General features: G+C 37.3%; 1 protein-coding gene across 2 annotated transcripts in view; it reads left to right on the top strand.

Moving 5' to 3' along the window:
• Window positions 1-5,865: 5,865 nt before the first annotated feature.
• The window catches only part of Sphkap (SPHK1 interactor, AKAP domain containing), a 109,969-nt gene continuing 94,654 nt past the window's right edge, over window positions 5,866-21,180 (top strand). For both annotated transcript variants that reach the window (XM_027397392.2, XM_027397394.2), the window contains exons 1-2: window positions 5,866-5,942; window positions 17,491-17,590. In XM_027397392.2, coding sequence (XP_027253193.1) covers window positions 5,866-5,942; window positions 17,491-17,590 — 177 coding nt within the window. The remainder of the gene's footprint in view (window positions 5,943-17,490; window positions 17,591-21,180) is intronic.

The following is a 21,180-nucleotide window of genomic DNA, read 5'->3' as shown; positions in this document are numbered from 1 at the left end:
ATTGCTAATTATCCAGCTGCTTCATTATGTTCTTACCATATAGACCCAGCTTCATTTTCTGTTTACTAGTTTTGTGTTGTTTGAGGCTGTGCATGGACAACTCACATATATTCAGATGCATATTCAATCTCAGAATACTTTGAGTTTTTTTCCATGATATTCAGTACACCCTTGTTTGTACTTTTAGAACTGGATAGTGCACTCTAATGGGGGAGGGAGGGAGACTGAGGCTCCTGAGTTTAAGATGGTATGCCATGACTTAGCCTGTGAACTGAATACCCTCTGTGTGCCTCTCAGTGTTTCCTGACGCAATTCTCAGATATGTGCAAAGGAATCTAATACTTTACTAGAATGACATGGAACATCACCTTCATTTCATTTCACTTAGTTTACTCTTGTAGGTAGCTTTTTGGTCTGTCTCATCGAATATTATATAAATTCATGAAGGCCAGAATTGGTTCCCCTTCCTTTACTGAAATATCTTGACATCCTAAACAATAGTTAGCTATTAATAGCTGTTAGGTGAAGGATAAAGAAAAACTAAGAAGGTCTGTGCATGATTTTATGATAGCTCAGAAGGGTTGTTTTTTTTTCTGTTTATTTTGTAAGGAATTGACCCATGGACATGTTAACAAATTGTTAGAAAGAAGGTTCACTTAGATTGAATGATTTACAGAAAAGCAAGTCTACCTAGAATTTCAAGAAGATTCTATCATAGAAAATGAGCAGCTCTGAACTAGTGACAAGAAAGTCTTGGATATGAAGCCTGCTGTTGTTATCACATTTTTCCTTGAAGCACGAAGTGTCCAGGAGAGAAAGGAGCCATTTGAGCAACACGCAGGAGCCACCAGGAACTCTAACATCAATACAGCTCCCTCCTGGCTTTGTGTCAGTCATATTTTTGCTGCTATAACAAATGTCTGAAAGAGGTTAAAAAGAAAGAAGGAAGGAATGAAGAAGGAAGGAAAGAAGAAAATGATCATTTATGGCCAGAGTTTTAAGGTATCGTTTCATGATTGCTTGAACCCAATGTTTGGAGACTGTCTCTGTACCACAACAGAAAAGCCCATGTTCCTCATGGCCAGGAAGCCAACCAGAAAAAAATGAGAAACATACTCCACAGACTACTCCAAGGAAACACCTCCATGACTTAGAGACTCCCACAATGCCAACTCAACTCCTAAAGGTCACATGGCCTCTCTGACAGCATCACTTCAGGCACAAAGTCCTTAAATGCTAAAGATTCAGACTATAGCAACGTGTTTAAGACTTGTTAAAGCATCATAGCTACAGTTGAGATAAGCTTATCCAGTGTTGGGAAATCAGAGTAGACTGGATGAAAGCAAACATGCCAATTAGTGCTTCCATCTCAAAGTAGGTGAAGAATAAAAACATCCTGTTCTCTAAGGTGGCACATTTTAGCTTAAGTAATCCTTCCCAAAGGAAGACATTTCTCACCATGACGCTCTTCCATATAGGACACATTCCATTCCACCCTGCCTAGAAACTGGCTAATAAACCCACGACCTGCTGTTTCCTCCCTGAACCAAAACAAAGGAGGACTGCTACATTCTGAGACTTTGCTCCTCCTGCCTGAGCCACTTGCAAGCTCTATTTATTTACAAATTTATTTGCAATAAATATTAATTTTCGGGATGTCTCTTGGAAGTCCATTATGGCTCTATTGCACATTTTATAAACAAGAAAACAAGTGTGTTAGGGAACCAAGCAGCGAGGGAGTCTTTACATAACCACTGTGGCTGTGTTTGCTCACTTGCTGCTCTCAGCTTACTCTTCCCAGTAGCATCTAATGAGGCAGCAACATAGACCTGCTGTGTCAATGGCTCTATTGTCCTAATAATGAGGAAACTTGCTCATCTTTCAGCCTCAGTAAAATTCCATGCTCTGCTTTCTCTGGGGAAGAAGAAATGCTATCTTTAAGAACAACTCAAGGTTTCCTGAACTTGGCTATTTCGGAGTCTATAGTTATAAAAACTCTAACAGGGGCATTTATATCCTGTATATTTTGGGTCTCTCTCTTTAGAGGGCACCTTTCTTCTGTTGATATGATTCATACAGGCCATAATACCAGAGTCTATTAATAGGAGATGTACACAGGTTATAGCTACATAAGAGCCTGTGTATCAGTTACTTTTTTCCTTATTATCTACACTTAGAAAGTGAAGCCTAAGTCTATTAATTCATATCTTAGGAACTGCTGGATGAATGGCAAGAGTATTCATTGCTAAGTTGCTGATGGAGGTGCTAGGCCTGTCTCATGGCCTTGATTTCATCATCTGAAAGAAAGCATGATAGTGTTACAGACACAATAAGAAAACTATGCCAGGGAGCCCACAGTAATTGACAGTAAGTGGTATGGAAAACTACACTTGAATACCTTCATAATGGCTGGTGGTACTCGGGGAATGGCTTCATTACTAGGAATAAATGTGATAAACATGAAGGAATATTACTAGATTCTTTTTTTAGAAAGCTCTTCACAGATGGGTTAAATAGTAAATCTTATAAGTCGGCTTTAAAATAGCTCACCCAGATGTGTAAAAGCATAATTTAGTCAGTAATATTTTAATTCTCCAAAGTGATAACCCAATATAAAGTTTTATTGTCATGTATAAGGTTTTTTCTTTCAGTTACACAATTAGAAGACTAATTAGATACTAAAATACCTAACATTCTTTACAACCTGAAGAACGCTTAACTGATTATTTTGATCATACACTTTTTTATGAGGTGCAATATAGAGCTTTTTCCCTGTGTCCGCTCAATGCATTTAAACATGAGAGCTTCGGACTAAAATGAGAATTTATAACTTTTCCCTTTATTAGCAAATTCATGTATTTGTTTTTAAGTAATCAAACTCACTCATGTGAGAATAAAGAAAGGAGATATTTTATTCTTTCCCACATTTTTGTACCTCATGGTAAAATCTAATGGTTTTTAAGTTGTTTTCTTAGACCAATTGCAAGAGTAGGGTCATAGGAAGAGCAACCATTTGGCTTCCCTCACCAGCACAGGATTCTGCTATTCAGCCTTGTGAATGTAAAAATGCTCTGTGTTAAAAGCTGTTTAGGTGCAGCATCAAGCAACACCCTCTGTATTCTGAGTCCAAGACATGTAACTGCAGTCCAGAAAAAGCAAACCTATGAACTCAGTGATGGAATACTGTTATATTTCATTGTTAACAAAAGAATTGAGATTTAATAAAATTATTAATACATTCACATGCTGTGTTTCTTTTTCCAAACATTTTCATATATTTAAGGGACAAACTTTCTCTTAAGTATGCCAACTTTATTTTTATAAGAAATATACTGGGTGATGTACATAAGCAAGGTATACTTTTAAGACTGAAACAGGAGGCATACTCGGCCAATTGCTTGTTTTTAAAGCACACAATTCAGAAAATGATTTGTAAAAGGCCCACATTTAAAAATCTAAACTACGGGGTTATTTTTACTAACAATCCTCATGTAAAATGGGGATGAACTGACTGACTTCTCAAAAGTGGCATGCAAATTGAGTGTGTCCTAATTACAAATTACAAAATCCAAAAGATGCCAGAGTCCAACTTTTGAGTGCTGAAAAGCTGTCACCAGGGCTATGCTATTCCTGAACTCATATGGCAGTTGCAGTTGAGATTCAGACACACTGAATATATTGTATGACATTACCTATAGTTCTACATAAAGCGATCAAATCCTGGTTTAGATTTGGGACCTGTCTCCAGAATAAGTCATTAGGTATATGCAAATATTCCAACTCCCCACAGATATCTAAATGCCAAAACATTTCTGACTCTATGCACTTGTGATAGGGGATACTTAAACTATGCAGAACTACTTAAACTACAAAATAACTAACCTTATTATTCATGTTGTTGTTTTCCTAGAGCTTATTGTGATGGAGTGAAGTCAGCGTATCTTTAGGCTAGATGATGACTGTTGCCTCCTCTATCCCAGCACTATTATCTCTGAAAAGATTATCAGGGGGGGGCATTTAAGGTAGCCTCTCCACTGTTGCTTAGATGGTTAGTTGGTGTCATCTTTCTTCTAGATCTCTGGACATTTCCCTAGTACCTGATTTCACTTTAAACCTATACTGGCTCCCTTGATGGTATCTCTTATTTTGCTCTCCTCTATTCTTCCCCTTATACAACCTTCCTGCTCCCTTATGTCCCCCTCACTCCTCCTCTTCTACCTTCTCATTCTCCTAGCTTCCTCTCCCCTCCCCCATGCTCCCAATTTGTTCAGGACAACTCAACATTGTTTTCTCAACCTTATAACTCTCTGATTTTAAGTTACAACCATCCAGACAGTATCAGGAAACTGTTAAATGCCTATGAATTTTAGTTCTAGCATTATATATTTTAAAAAGTCATGTATGAATCATTTTCCTGAAAACAACTAAAATTGCTAACACTTCTGTTTTAGATTTATTTTATTTTAAATGTCTGAATATTTTGCCTGCTTGTGTGTATGGGCATCATATGTAGGCCTGCTGCTTGCACAGATCATAAGAGTGTGCTGATAGTCTGGAACTGGAGTTCCAGATGGTTGTTAGGCACCATATGGGTGCTAGGAATCAAACCCAGGTCCTTTGCAAGATAAACAAGAGTTCCTAGCTGATGAGCCATCTACAGCCTCTTTTATAAATATTTCACACATACAAAAAGACAACATAAAAATGGCTCACTAACAAGTGTCATAAAACTAAAAACATATTTGGAAGGTTTTTTTTAAGTCAGTAGAAAATGATCTGTGACCTTAAAACTTCAAAACCAACAGTTAATCTAATGGTCAATTTCACCAAAGCAAATGGGTGATATTTTCACCTTGTGCAAAAGACTGATTGCTAGCTTAGAACTCTGTGCTCTCTGAAAATACATTGCAAGAGTAAATGAAGATATTTTCATAGGGCCAAAGATGGTTACTCATGTGTACTTTTCCCTCTCTGACCCACCCCAGGGTTTTCCTGCTCTGACATCTCTCATATTTCTCTGATACCTTCATTCATAGTGTAAAACTGCTTTGTATTCTGAGTTACTAGTGACTATGAGATAAGATAACAATTATTGGCCAGGTATTGGTGGTGCACACCTTTAATCCCAGCACTCAGGAGGCAGAGGATCTCTGTGAGTTTGAAGCCAGCCTGGTCTACAGAGTGAGTTCCAAGACAGGCCCCAAAGCAATACAGATAAACCCTGTCTTGAAACCCCTCCCAAAAAGATAACAATTATTTTACTGACAGTTTTCTTTTCATGCTTAACTTAGCTGGATAGATACTCTAGCCATTTTATTATCCCTTCATAATTACAGTAATACCAAGATAACTGAGATGTAAAATAATATACTATTGATTTGCATTCCAAAAGGGACCAGAGCTAATGCACATTATACAGAAACCTTAGCTACAAATCTTCCAAAGGAAAAAATATCTAAAATGATATATTGCTTTATTATTCTCTTAAAATATTATCAGAAAAATCATTGTGTGTAAAATGAGTTGAGAAGGTCTGAAACTCTTATCTGTAAAATGGAAGCTATTTTTTGATGTACTAATTGTGGTGATCAGTCACCAATATAAATCCACTGTGACCCAAGTCAAGTAAAGTCAGATGACATACAAGTGAATCTCTGGAGTTCTTAGACCCTTTGCTGAATATTTTCTAGAACCTGCCATGTAGCCACTGTTATACAAATACTGGCATGCTGTGAATCTGTCTTTCCTCCTAAACAATACTAAAACTTCTTTCTTTTTTTCCCCATCATCTCTTCTCTGGCTTCCTCTCCAAATCTGCTGGTGTTTCTAACCCCTTTATGGTGGGTGTGGTCCTCTCCATCAGCCATGTGGGTAGTTGAACCAAACCCTCCTACCTGCCTGTCTGCTGCCCTGCCTGCCAAGAGACACTCCCAGGAATCCAGGTGGGTTGTGGGACTTGGGGCCCAGGGAATTGCAATGCCAAGTCATGATCAGGGTCTTCTTAATCCTAGTACCCATGAACCCCTGGGACACATGGCTGAATGTTTTTGACCCTGATGTTAGACTGACTGCTTGATGGCACCGCTGTGAAAATGCATACCATGGCATGACCCTGGCCTCTTATTTATTGTCACATCTAACCCCATGTCCTACCCCTTCAGTGCTCTACTCTCCTTCCAGCTTAAAAGGCTCTAAGGTATTAAGAGATATTTAAATATCATGAACCCCTATGTTCCATCCCTTCAATGTCCTCCTGCCTTCTTGTAGATTAAAGGGCTCTCAGGTATTTGGAGGTTTTTCAGTATCATTAGACAGGTGGTAAAACCTTTACTTAAGCAGAGCTTCGTGTTGCAAATCTTAAAATCAGGCTTGGTTTCTACTGCATTTTCATCAAGTACAGACCCACTGGTATATTTACTGATGACTATCATTCAACCTGATTCCATCCATCAAAGTAACTTCCTTTGCCAATCCTTATTCCCAGTCTTCATTGCTGTTCTTCAGACCCAAAAGTTCAATAAGGTCAGATGACCCGATTAAAAGCAATTCCTATATAGCTGGAAATCATGTCAGGACATCCAGAGGTCTAGGCAAGACCATAGACTGGGGAGAGTGGGTTCTTCTAGACTCAGTTTCTAGAGTAATGAAACGAGAAAACACTAATTCTATGACTCTGTATCCTTATGAATATAACAAGCCAGTAGCAACTACCCTGTAGTAACACCAGAAAAAAAAAAAAAAGAAAGTCCTATTGCAATGAGTAAAACAGGTACTCAATGAAGTGCGTTTATTTTCCATTGAGGTTGCCTTCCTTTTAGTCACAATAGATATTATAAAGTGATTAACAGCAGCCCCATTTAGCAGAGGAGAGCACAAAGTTAATTATCATTCCCAAGGTCAAAACAATGAAAGCCATTTGGGAGCCCAATACAAGTATTTTTAAATATTTTTAAATAATTTTACATACCAACCACAGCTTGCCATTCCTCCCCTCCTCTCCCTCTCCCCCAACTTTGCCCAACTCACCTCCATCTACTCCTCAGACTCCATGGGGAGTCTTTTTAAACCACTATGTAGTAAGGCTCTATACTTCACAAAGAAGAAATGTTCAAAACTTACTTATTGAAATGAACTGTGTATATTCTCCGATCAAAGATTTTTAATGTATGGATATTTTTACACTTTATTCCTCTACTCTGAAAGGCTTCAAATACTGTAATTAGGACTTACAGACATTTTGCATGATCTAAAATAAATAAAGTTTAAAAATGTAAATGTTTCATTTGGGGTACATGTGGATTATTTCTCTGCATTTGATATAGTCACTGACACTTGTATTTTAGAAGTATTGGCTCTCACATACAAAAAGAAAAACAAAGACACTGAATTTAAGACATTATTATTAATATTCTACTTACTTGAATATTAATCAAAAGATTTTTAATGTGATGTCATAAGTGAACCTATCACATTTATGGAAGGATAACTATTGGGGCACTGTTGTCTTTTTGGGGATCTCATTGTGAGTCAGATATCCTTTCATATCAAGAACTAAATAAAACATTGAAAGATAAAGCGTGGCAATTCTGACATACTCCCATTGAAGTTGTAACCCTCTCTTAGGTACAAATGCAGTACCTTAAAGCAGAGGCTGTCGTGTGTTAAAGATACATTTACTGAATCATGATTTCTTTATGGATGGTTTTGTCCTGGAGAAGGAAAAAAAAATGATCAATTATTTCTAGTTATGTTAAGTAGCTGCCCAGATAAGTTACAAAGCCTTCTGTTAGGATTACAAAAAGACCTCATCTACATTCCAACAATGATTCAAAGTTCTTAATTCCAAAGCTCAGTACAAATTAAGAAGCAATCCAGGAACACATGGATTTATAAACTGAAAATCTGTGGGTAGGTGCTATAAAGTTGAATAGAAATAACACAAGGGAATTTCAGGGCTTTGAAAGTGTCCCATGAGAACACTGAAATAGTGGACACCTGCCATTCTTCCCAATCCTCAGAATTTACAGCACAAAATGTCAACCCTAATGTCGACCGTGGACTCGGGTGACAATGGTGTGCCTTTGTGGCTTGTCAGTTGTGACAAGCAGACCAGCCTGGTTGAACATGTTGGTGACTGTGTGTGGAGGAGGCAGGGGCCTGTTGAAATGCTTTGTGCCTTTCTCTAAAACATGCTGGAACCTGAAGCACTTTAGATAAATAAAACTATTTGGGGGAAAATGCAAATCAAAAGCTTTTCTGGTTCAAAAAGCATAAACAAAAAAGAAAAAGAAAAATCTGAGAGAAGAAAATACAAAATAAATGATATGTCTGCTATACTTGCTATCTGCAGTCAAATAGTCAAATACTTTAGACCAATCCTTACAAAATAAATACAACAGGCTCACTGCTTTACGGGTGTCTCACATTCACCAATTACTGTCTGCTATAAGCCAATTTACACTCCCCAGTATTTTTATAGGTATACTCTTCCTGTTTTCAAGTACTGGAAGTTAATTCTATTGTGCAGAGAAATAGGGCCCCTAATCTATGGGTTCTGTTTATAAATACTCTCACTATTTTTGATATGTTCCTCTTCTACTGTTTATTTTTCCTATTTATACCTTTTTGACATTTAACAAACTATGTTTTTTAAAGTCATTAAATGAAGTGCATTTGTAAGAAGGAGGGTGAGTTACTTGGCTTCGAGGAGAAAACCATAACTGTAATAACAGGCCCATTTTTCAAAGAAAATCATTAAACACATTCCAAAGTCTGAGTGTAGAAGCACTTGCCCAAGGTCATTCCCCCGCCTTTTCTTCAGGTCCTTTCTCAATCATTCCAAAGTGCCTTCCAATGCTTTCTGATAACTGTCCTACATGCTTTGTTTATTTTTACAAAATATTCTCATGTTCCCAATAAAGAGTTCAGCCCAAGTCCTGAGCTCATAAAGATAATGAAGGAAAGATGAAACATTAGGATTGGTAATCTTACATATTATGATGCACTCCTTAAAAAATAACTATTTGTGATGTGGTATTATTTTACATAGTACCAGAAATGCCACCCAGCAGACTCTGGGGGCTTCCACTCCTCTCATCTCATCGTTCACAGTGAAGCAGTCCATGGGATTCTCTGGGTTTAACTTTATTCCATTACTCATTGACATGGACAACTGTGACATAGTCCGGAAGTCTCAGGAGGGAGTGGCAAGATGCAGATTTACAGACACTTTACCTGGGATAACAGATTTCTCCCCGGCAACACAGATACTTTGGCTGTGGGGCATGACTTTTGGTCTAAGACTTGGCTTGCTGGCTTTGGTGACTTTCCTATTTCTTCCAGCCACACCACCCAGCCATTCTCACGTATTCAAATGCCCAAGGCATGTAGGGCACATCTCATTCAAACCATCCCATATAGGTAAGAGGCAAGAATGGGTAAATTTTGCAGAAAGTTTGGTCAGGTGGTTTTTCAGAAGAGCCATGAATGTATACTTCCAGAAATAATGTGTGAATACATATTTCTTATTGATGGAATAGTGAAATAGTTTTCATAATTTATATTATCAAAAATGTATTACTTTCCAAGTTACTCACCAACAAACATTTCTCAAAATCTCTACTCCAGATCTGCAATCACTAGACACATTGGAATGACCCACGTCTGAATTCTCCACCAACACACATTTCTCTTTTACTCCCTGCAGTGTTCGGCCCATCCTGTACCTTCTCTTCAGATGCATTACTCCCTTTCAGATGTGAGACATGGTGCTTATGCTAAATGGAGCAGAAATCCAGAGTCTTTTCTTCCAGGATCTCTGGGAGAAAGATTCTGCCAAGAAAATATATAGGGCAAACAGGAACACATGATAAAAAAGCTCAAGCTGCCTTAGAAACACAATTGTTACATATTTATTGAAATAATCTTACTGATTTTCTTTTGCCACTTGAAGTCGTGTTCTTTTTTTTTGTAAAACAACTTCTTTGGACTAGAAATTTTAAAACAAAATTAATTCAAGGTTTTGCCACATAATAAATTTTTGTTATCTTTGGAGTTTGATTTATTTTAATACTTTTCATAATGACAGAGAAAAAATGTGTGCCCGAATAGGCCACATCTTTATAGTCTTTTTATAGACTTTATACAGACTAATTGAATAGTCATGTGGTCTTTTGAGTTTCAAAGATCGTTGTGAGACTTCCTTTTTTGACGTCATGACAGTGTTCATGATTCTCCCTAAATAGACAAATGTCTATTCTGAATATTTTGAAAACTCAGATCTAAAGACAAAACTAAGTATGTGTGTATTTATTTTAAAGGTCTGCACGTATTGTATTTACAAATGTGTGCAAGCTGAACAAGGAGGCACTTTGGAATATACAAATCTTCAGGACATAAGGTGGCAACATTTCTCAGCTTCATATTGAGTGCTTTCTTGCGCCATGTATGATGTTGCTGCTTTATAGGAAATAATCTTACCAATCCACCATAGTAGCCCATGGTGTCTACATTCCAGAGGAGAGAAGAAAAAAATCTTAAATATTAGAGAGGTTTGAGTAACTCTTAATGCTAGATTTCCTGAACACTGGGTCTCTGGGAACTGGCCACATTTGGTCTCTCTTAGCTTTGTGATAGAAGCAGAGACTGAGAAGGATTGGTAGCAAGCCTAGTAGAGAAGGCTACTGCACACTGTCAGGAATGGCAGAATAAATCTGAGGTTGTTATTTGACATCAATGTAACATTAGGTTATTATATTAATACTCAACTTCTTATCCACAAAGTAGGTGTGACTTAGTAATTAAGTAAAACATACTACTGAGTGTAAATACCGAGACATTAAACAAAAGCAACTTTGGGAGAAGTGAATGGTGTGATGAAGAACTCTATAACCCAGAGAGTCTCGTGCCTATATAGAATTATGGAAGTACGGAGCAGACATAACTGAGGCAATCTCCATAACATGTTTCCTAAGTTCATCTGGACTAAGGTCTGATGCAGTTGAATGAAATGACATACAAATATAGTTTATCTTTGTGCTGCAACATCTTTTATCTTTAAAAAAAGATGTACTTTTGGTCTAATTATTCATGTAGTAAACATCAAGTACCATTCCTATATGAATACTTATTCATGAAAAAATAAATTAGCAATAGTGATGTGAATGTATTGTCTTAATATTACTAGTTTACTCATGTTTTGTATACATATGATTGGTAGCTGTATGTTTTGAAAGAATTTCCTCCATAGCCTTAGTACAAGAAGACACACAAATCTTTGTGTTTGATGCCTGGGTCTGTTTCCTGAGCAAGGTGGTACAGTTTCTAAATTACACCTTAGGATCTTGGTGAAGCCCAAGACTGTGAAGCAACATTATAAAAAATGAAATCTAGGAATCTACACAGTAGTGATTAAGGCCATGTGTACATTGTCTGACGTCACTTCCTTAGACGAAATAGTATGAATTTGTACAGTGCAGTACCTGACACACAGACCCTGCTCTGCAAATGCTCTTCATACTATGCACCATCCACAACAGCATGAGAAAGCACAACCTTTTTCGTACATGAACAGTCACTGTTGCTTGTCTTTGCTATTGTAATTGTCATTTTGCCTAGTATCCAATTAAGATGTATTTCCAGATTATTTATGGACATAGCTGCTAGATTTTGAGATCTCCAAATACAGAGCTTTAATTATACAATATTCAACACAATTCTTAATATAAAAGGCTTCAGTACAAGTAGTACTGAAAACAGAGAAATTACTAGCTGTTGGCTTAACAAATTATATTTCAAAGGAAGTAACAAGACTATAATCAGGCCTTTGTTCTTTATCTGCTGCTTAATTGTTGAGACTGAATTGGAGCATAGCTAATTTGTGGCCAAGAAGAACCCACTTGTTTTATGATTAATAATGAACAACCTGTTATAGCCTCTAATTGTCATCACTAAGCACTTCACATAGATGGTACCCAAGCTTGGGTCTTTGAGGACGTTCTATGTGATCCAAGGACAAAAGTAGTAGGGAAAGGTCAACTATTTTTTTTATTTACAGGGTAATGCCTTTCATTGTTTGATAATGCATCACAGTGTTGTCATATTGTCTGCACTTGCTTTAAAATATAATAGTGACAACAGGCAGTGAGGTGTTCATTATTCACTTGCTTCTATAATGTCTTCATGTAGGAACATCAAAGGGAGGCCACTTGATAGCATTATTGTCATTGTTATTCTACTGGTGTATGATATCCAAAGTCTACACTTCTTCCTTCAGTTATTTGAAAACTTTTCAGTGTTGAAACAGGATACATAAAAGATGATCTCCAAATATGTTCAATGTTGGCTAATTGGTTCCTCTTATAAATTTACTAAACTCTTACAACTCATGAAAACTCAATAGATCTTTTAACCACAGCTGAATTGATCAAGAATTCAATTTGCTTGCATACCACCAAACTGGTGGAGGGTAGGTTACACATGTGAACACAAAATTAAAATAAAAAAGAACATAAAAATCCTGCCTACTTGATACAACTAGAGAATATAGTGGAAAACAGATTCATCTTTCTACCAGATATCTGTTGAAGTTGGCAAGGTAGATTTTATGTAAACTATTACATTGAGTACAAGTGATATTAATACAGATCTGGACTTAACTCTAAATATACTAAAGAGGAATTTACAAGAAGAGGCAGGATGAAAGGATCACCAAACAGAGAAATAGCAAGGGTATTGGGAATCTGTGAAACTGAACTACGTGTGCTTGCTAAAGACAGGCCAAGGACTGTAACAAGGGTAAGGAGATAGGAAAGATGGTAAGACACCCAGTTTAATAGGTGTCTTGCTAAACTGTGTTAGGAAGTGTCTTGTTAAGGCTCAGTAGGCCAAGGTCCAGGCATAGCTGAAAAGAGTACTCATAAAAGTCAGTCTAAAAACTTAAAGTCAGGAACTAAGTCTCAGTCAAGAAATGGCTCGGGAGATAAAATCAAGAGATGCTAATATATCATGTGATTTGTACTACAAATTAGTTTTTGAAAGATTAACCTAAATACCTCACCTGCACAGAGCTGGTAAACCTCTTTGGATGAGGATAAAATAAGGACATTCAGCAAAGCAACCTTTCATTTTGAGCCATGCAAACACGTATTTTAAATTCTTCTAAACAATTCTTGATTGTAGTACTTTCTCAAATTGCTAATAAAGAGTATATCTCGGTTGTTCACTCAAGACCTCTTCAGATGGATCTGAGTCTTTTTCCAGTGTTGAGATGAAAGGATTTAGCAGTGAGCTCAAGAGTACACATCCTTGACAAGCGCTGACATAACCAAACAGCAAATGATAGTTACTACATTTTACCAAAAGCACCCTTTAAGTGGAGAGAAATCAAGACCAAATCTTATTTTTTTTTTTTACAATCTACTAAAAGTGTTTGACTTTACAGTGTTTAGCAACAATAACAGCAGGTTTTTTTTTTTTTTCATTAGAACTATCCTGGGAAATACTTTAAATTATCTTCTCAGATACGGCTTATCCCACCATCTGTCACTACTGCCGAAAATTAAACAATGAATGCAAACACATGTTTGTGTCTAATCTTTTGAGGTTAACTGATTTCCCAGAAAGAAAGGAACAAATAGCCTCAGCAATTGCTTGCTGCCTAGCATTGTCCCATGTCCTCTGTGGTTGCTATCCTTTTAAGACTCAGTCCTAAACGGAGAGACAGAGAAGGTCCAGACTGGCCTTCTTGATAACATCTGTAGCTGATGTGTCTCAGGATGTGCCTGGGTGCCTGGGTCACAGAAGACAGTGAGTATCTCGCTTCTTAGACTGAGGTGGGCATAGTAAGGAGTGTCAGTGAATTTGGGAGGATGTTGGAGAGGAATTGTGTTCTCCATGGTGTGGGGACAGGGGAAGAAACCTGAAGCAATTTATAAGCTGAGAAACAAGTGATAGAGGAGGGGTTATTAATGAAAAAGGGGGTACATTAGAAAGAATGTTCCTGAATTTAAAAACATCATGTACAAGGGACCAGGGCAAATTAGGGTACACATCACTTAACGTGACAGAGAAGTACTTTTCAGACATTAGTGGGCATGGAAGTCACCCGACTTTGACATCAAATTTTTTATTTTAATTCAGTAGTTATAAAGAAGGACCCAAATTCCCAGATTTCTAACAAGTCCCAGATTCATACAACCCGTGACAGTTCCTGGACCACTGAAGTAGGAATACATAGAAAACTTGTCTCTGAAGAAACCATGTGACCATGGATGTTGGTCTACTCCCTCACACCACATAAGTCAATGATACAGGCAGTGTCATATCAGATGAACACCTCCTTTGTTCACAAATGACCTTTTTCCTTCAAAGAAGGATTCTTGATGGAGGACCAGCTTAAAGCCATCCCTTTCCATCATCCTTTGCTTTATATCTTCTTTCCCATTTTTTCTTACTTCTCATCGAAACAGATTTTATAAGCTTCCACATGAAAACCAGCCTGGCTAGTCTTAATAAATATCACCAACACTTGTCAAATCAAAGGACAATGCCCCAGGGAAGAATTTACAGGCTTGCCCATTAGAGTGACTTATAGAACTATAATGTGTGTCTTGACAGCCATTCTTTTCATATCAATGTGAGCTCATTTTAATAGACACATGAGTTTCATGTCACTACCATCTTGCCTACTCCTGAAGCAGCCTAGGTTTACCTCCCGGGAGACTAAGAACAAAATCCTTGTAAAAATTCAAACTTCCCATCTCTATCCCAAATGCCATGGGACAGATGGAGACAATTGTATAGTCACATACTGAAAATTCACACCACATAACATGGTTTTAAAAGGCAGACCTTCCTACATTTTTGTTGTGGATATTAGACATCACTGAAGCCCTGTCTTTGGTTATTTAGGAGCCAAGGAGGTGTGTCTGCTTCCAACCCTGGTGTGGAGAAGCTGCATAATGCTTGCCATTAAGTAATATACTACGCTGACTTTATACCTATGATGTCACTTGATTTCCTCATTTAATTCTCACAACAGTAATTAAATGTGTGTATATATACACATGTATGTATGTATGTATGTATGTATGTATGTATGTATGTATGTGTATGTGTGTACATAGTTAAGTTATTCATTACCTCTATAGTCTTGCTTGAACAAATGGAATGAACCATGTAGATAAGTAACAAAACTTAAATTCCTGTATGCAGTTTTATATCCAACTAGTGTGTCACAGCACTGAAAGGAGACAGACTATCACCAAGAAATCTATAGGCAGAGTTTCTATTTCTTCTTTTTAATGGATGAGTGAACAGTTCTAAAGCTTTTGAGCACTGTGCTGGGATTCCTAAAGTCTGGGAGTAGATGCTTGTTGGACAGCTACGTAAGTTTTACTCTTCCTCATTTTCACATCACACTCTTGCTGACTTGGGTCTAATCAACGCTTTAAACCAGATGAAGTTCCTCCTAGAGCAGTTGGAGATTGTTGACTTGCTATTTCTTCTGTGTCTCATCAGCAGCAAGTCATCTGGGACCTGTCTCAATTTTACTTTTCAATCCTTCTACTTCCAATTCCTAAGTTTCCTAGTCCCGTAAAAAAGATCTGAAGAATGCCTAACTCTGGACCTAAGTCCTACAATGCTAGATGTGATCCACTAGCTTACCAAAGCTACCTGGGGAAACAATAGCAATGGAGCAATGAATACCTACCCATGGAGCTTGAGTGACTTTGTAAAGGAATGAGGCATTGTTTTCTGTATTCACAGACCAGGTGTGGTGGCTAAGTTTAGCTTGGCTATGATCTTGTTTATCACATGTTAATAATTTATGGCCTCTATTAACCTATTAGTCCTTCTTTGCATCTTTCTTCCCTCTTTTACTGTATTCTTCCATATCCCCCTTGCTTCTTCCATGACTATTGCCTTTAGTTTACTTTTGCTTCTAACTTTTCCTTCCATAAGTAAAGAAAATGTGGGTATTGTCCTTTCTTATATATTGAATTCAGGGCATCAATTACTTGGAAAGTAACATATAAAAAGTTTGAATTCTGTGGAAACTTTGCTGGATCCTGTGATTTGTCACAAAACAACATCATCTACTGTAATTAATGGTAATGCCAACATACTACACTCATATCCTGATCTCATAAAACTAATTTATAATCTGAAAGGAGAATAGGGTGCTATTAGGAACATGCTATTTATTTGAATTAATTTTCTTTTTAAATTTTTTTCAAGAAAAGCTATCTACATCTCAGAAAATTTCATAGGAAACCATTAGATAATATTCCAAAAGGTGCTTTTAATGAATCGTGCATATTCTATGTGATGGCCAACAATCACGGCAAAGTGTGTGTCTTAAATATGAGGATGTCTTTAGATTCCAAATTGTGATATTTTTCAGAAGGAAACAATATTTAGAAATGCTTTAAAAATTTACTGGGCTTTTTAGCATTAAAGGGGCTTAATTTTCAACTGTCAGTTATATAATGAAAAATCCCTCAGTTTTTATCACCTCTTCAAAATGTAACAAAATTCCGAATCTTTAAAAATATTGATGCAGTTCTGTACATAGACAAATTCAGAAAAGTTTGATGCAGATATAGGGAAGCACTTCAAGTTTTGTAAACAGACAAGTTAAAGAACATTCTACCACCACAGAGATGGAAAGGGGGTGACTGGCTCCTGCTGAGCCCACATTCTTTCTGGTGTCCTATAATGCTATGTTCTTGGCTAAAATAATTTTTTACCTTCATTTTGAAAAAATTGAGATGACTGTTTTATGATGTGCTGATTTGGCAGAGCTGAATTAATGTGAGAGATGAGGGGGCTTTATTTGGTTTTAAAAACTGCTTAAGAAAAGTGACTAGCACCATTAGAAGCTGGACTGATGGGACCATGTCCATTTCAGCACTGTGGAAAGCAATGGCTTGCTGTTTTCTGTTCATACTGTGATTGTCCATCCTATCTCCAGTTCCTTTTTTAAAAAAATTTAAATTAGAAACAAGCTTGTTTTACATGTCAATCCCAGTTCCCTCTCCCTCCCCTCCTCCCCTGCCTCCCACCAACCACCTATCCCAACCCCTTTCTGCTCCCCAGGGAGGGTGAAGCCTGCCATAGGGGATCTTCAAAGTCTGTCATATCATTTGGAGCAGTGTCTAGACCCTCTCCCGTGTGTCTAGGCTGAGAGAGTATCCTTCTATGTGGAATGGGCTCCCAAAGTCCATTTGTGTACTAGGGGTAAATACTGATCCACTACCAGTGGCCCCATAGATTGCCCAGACCACCAAATTGACATCCTCGTTCAGGGGATCTGGAATAGTCCTATCTCCAGTTCCTAACTTGAACCCAACAAGGAAAGGCCAGTGTTGAGAATAATCAGAAAAGATGGTTTGACATCATGCAATGCTTGATTTGCAGTGCATTTCTAAATAGACAGGTGACTCATTGGACTCTGCTCTCTTTCTTTTGCACCTGGGGCACACACAGCAACGTGGAGTCACCACTGATGCATGAAGTTTTGGAACCACAGCAGAGCAGTAGCAGTGCAGCGGGCAGCCTCGCTGGCTCCATCACGGCCTGTAAGAAGGTAATCCTTTCTCACATCACTTTCTTCCCACCAGCGAAACAGCAGCTAAGCTTAGTCTTTCAAGCATGTTTCCTTATGTAGAAACAACCAGGGAAACAACCAAATTACCCACATTTTGCTTTTCCAAGTATGTCTTGAAAAATACTTTTTAAAAATGCAATTCATAGAAATGATTAAATAACTGAGCAATTTCCAAAGTCCTAACTTGAAAATAATAAGCCTCCATTGCCCAACTAACCCAATGCCACGTTAATCTCTAGGACCAAGACCCAAAGACAGTCACAGAAAAGAGCCACTTGAACATGGACAGTATTCTCAGGTTTTCAATGGCTTGACCTACTGTTTTGAGCTATGTCAAATGGAAGCAAAATTTATGACTGCCTGAGGGTAGAGTATGGCTTCCCAATGAGTAGGGTATGCTAGGCTTACCTTAGAAGTAGAATCTCATTCCCTAAAATCTTGGTCAGACAGCTATCTTGCTTTATAATACTTGCAGAAGATTATTGTTTATGCAACAAAAATAATCCAATTTAACCACCTCATTTTTTCTGTCAGTCTAACTAAGGCCAGAATCTTATAGCAAAATATCTAAGACTCTGATCCCCCCAGTTAATACTTTGTCATTATTTTATGTTGGTTAATGAAGGACTGTAGGGTACTTCTCATTCAAAATTAGAGAATTGGGTTATTTCACTTATTGCAATATATATTTTTAATTATACAAACAAATACATGTATAAATTAAGACAAATTATTTTACAAAATATATACATACATACTACATATATGTAATATACATTACATATATTCATGTGTGCATATATTACATACATATCAAGTTGATGAGTGCTATGCCCACTTAATCAGCCCATTTATTCTCTTACCTATGTAACTTTTTAATAAATTGATAGTTTTTTGTTTGTTTTTTGATTTTTGTTTTTTTCCAGACAGCGTTTCTCTGTGTAGCTTTGGAGCTTATCCTGGCACTCGCTCTGGAGACCAGGCTGGCCTCAAACTCACAGAGATCTGCCTGCCTCTGCCTCCCTAGTGCTTTGATTAAAGGCGTGAGCCACCAACGCCCAGCTTAAATTGATAGCTTTAACATATAAAATATTTGCAGACATATACACTAGAAAAGAGAATAGTATAGAAAAAATACTAAAGAAACAGTAAGTACAATTTTACCAATGTATTGTCATGCTATATACACCAGCTTTCCTCAGCTGAGACAAAACAACTAAGATAAATAAGTTTAAATAGGTAAGATTTACTTCACTTCATAGTTTCAAAGGCTCAAGTCTATGGTCTCTTGACGATGTTGTTTTTGTGTTTGTAATGAGTTAGAACAATGGTGTAGGACTGCATGAAAGTGAAAGCCAAAATTCCTCTATCCCCATCAGGGACATGCCTCTAATGATCAAACTTTCATACTCCAGCTAAGCATTCTGTCTCTTCTCACTGATAGCAAAGGCTTGGGGCCAAATGTCTAAACATAGTCTTTGTGAGCCATTTCCCATGAAATCTAACTCACGTATTCACTCAAAATCAAATATAGAATACATCTGTCTAACTAATTAAGAACTCTTAATAAGATGTATTATGATGTTTCCAATAATAAATTATCTATAGGGAAATTGGTGCTTAAGTCCCAATTAGTGTAGGATACTGAGGTGAGGCCCTACAACTCGAAATTATTTTTAACCTTATGTAAGAGGAGTAAGCTGCAAACCTCTGAACCTTAGGTACATTTCTGAGTCTGTAACTTCAAATCATGCAGTACTTACCAGCTGCTATGTATTTCACAAAGCCAGTGGATTTTCTATGTATTCTAATTTCTAAGGCATATACATTCCTGTTGGTAAGAGTCTGTTGGTGTTTGAAATTATTGTAGCCACAGAATCTGGATCTGACAGCCAGCTCCTGATTCCTTGTGAGTTGTGTGATTTGCAGCAAATGACTATGTCTGGATGACTCAATTTCCTTATCTGAAAAAATTAATATAATAATATTACCTACCTCAAAGGAGTGAGACAAGACCAGAATGAGGCAACAGACATGAAGTGCTGAGAACCATGTCTGGCATATCCTAACCACCCCCAAAGGAAGATTACCTACTACTAATTAGGTAATTAGACAGAGTAATTTTATCAAAGCATGTACAGTCCCAGAAAAATAACTTAATAATGAGAAGGTAATTCATGATGTTGTCTTAGTTATAGCCATTTCTGTGGGGAAAAGGGTGGTCATGCCCCATTCTGTTTTAAAAACTAATGTCTGGAAGCTATTGAACTGACACCTTGTAGATGCAGGGTGTTTACTCAAAAAATTGAAAGTAATTGGGAGTGATGAGAAGAGCCTGAGTAATAAAGCAATTTTAGGCCAATTAGTTATATAGCAAGATAATACTTAAATTAAAACAAATTAAACCCAAAATTTAACTCTAAGATTTTTATCATCATATACATGTAATATTTCTGTATATTCATGTGAATAGATATTTATGTATAAAAGGATAAGATTTAAAAGTTTTAAATATAGCCTCATTCATTCTACAATTGTTTCTGAACAATTGTTAATAGGTTTAATCCTATAAAACTACCTTTGGTTACAGACCCAAAGTGATCAAATGTAGGCAATTTCATGTGGTTCAACTTAAATGTATTCAAAGTCCTCTTAAATCTTGAAGGTAGATACATAGATGCATCGCAAACTGCCCTGCACAGAAAAATTTGTGAGCTAGTTTAGTAGGCAATTCTGTTTTCTTGTGTGGAAAGTAAAGCAAGAATTCACAAGTTAATTATAGTTGTATGTTGAGATAGTCTGATGTAGGTGAGAAATGAGTTCTCCCAACAAGCTTGTTTGTTTTCTAATGAGAGACAAGAAGAGGGTGGATGCAGATAGAAGGGGAGGGTGGGAGGAATTGGGAGGAGTAGAGGGAGGGGAACCATAATCAGGATGTATTATGTTCGAGAAAAATCTATTTCAATAAAAGGAAAAGAAGAAGAATCAAGAGGTAAGAGAGTACCCAGGAGGCAGCAGTTGCTACAGGGAAGGGCATCTGATTTTAGGCCCCAGGCATAGCTAGCATCAAATGGGCAAACAGACTACCCAATGGTCTGTTGCTATCCAGCCAAGAGCTTTGTGTAATTCTAAGTTTAAAAATCTTCATAGCATACGTCATTTACTTCAAGTATTTTCTATATTTATATTTAAATGATTGTTTAATTGTAATTGTTTAGTCACAGTCACAAACCATTTGGGGTGGAATTGTCTGTGTCACCTTAAAAAGAAATACCTCAGAGACTAGGGAGATAGTTCCCTGAGTAGAGAGCTTCCTGTGAATGTGTGAGGACCTGAGTTTGGATCCCTAGAACCCATGTAAGTCAGAGACCGTGACATAAGCTCTTGTGATGCCAGCTGCTCCTTCCAGATGGAAAGCTGAAACAGGAGAAACACCAGAAATTCCAGATGCCAGAAGTTGTCATGTAGCATCCACAGCAGTGAACAACCAGAGAAAGTCTGTCTCAAACATGATGGAAGGCAAAGACTTACATCCAAGCTTGTACTTTGACTTTCACACTGGCACCATG

This window comes from Cricetulus griseus, chromosome 2 (assembly GCF_003668045.3).
Source record: "Cricetulus griseus strain 17A/GY chromosome 2, alternate assembly CriGri-PICRH-1.0, whole genome shotgun sequence".
Lineage (NCBI taxonomy): Eukaryota > Metazoa > Chordata > Mammalia > Rodentia > Cricetidae > Cricetulus > Cricetulus griseus.
The sequence above is the reverse complement of the archived record's forward strand: the minus strand, read 5'-3'. Positions and strand labels throughout refer to the sequence as shown.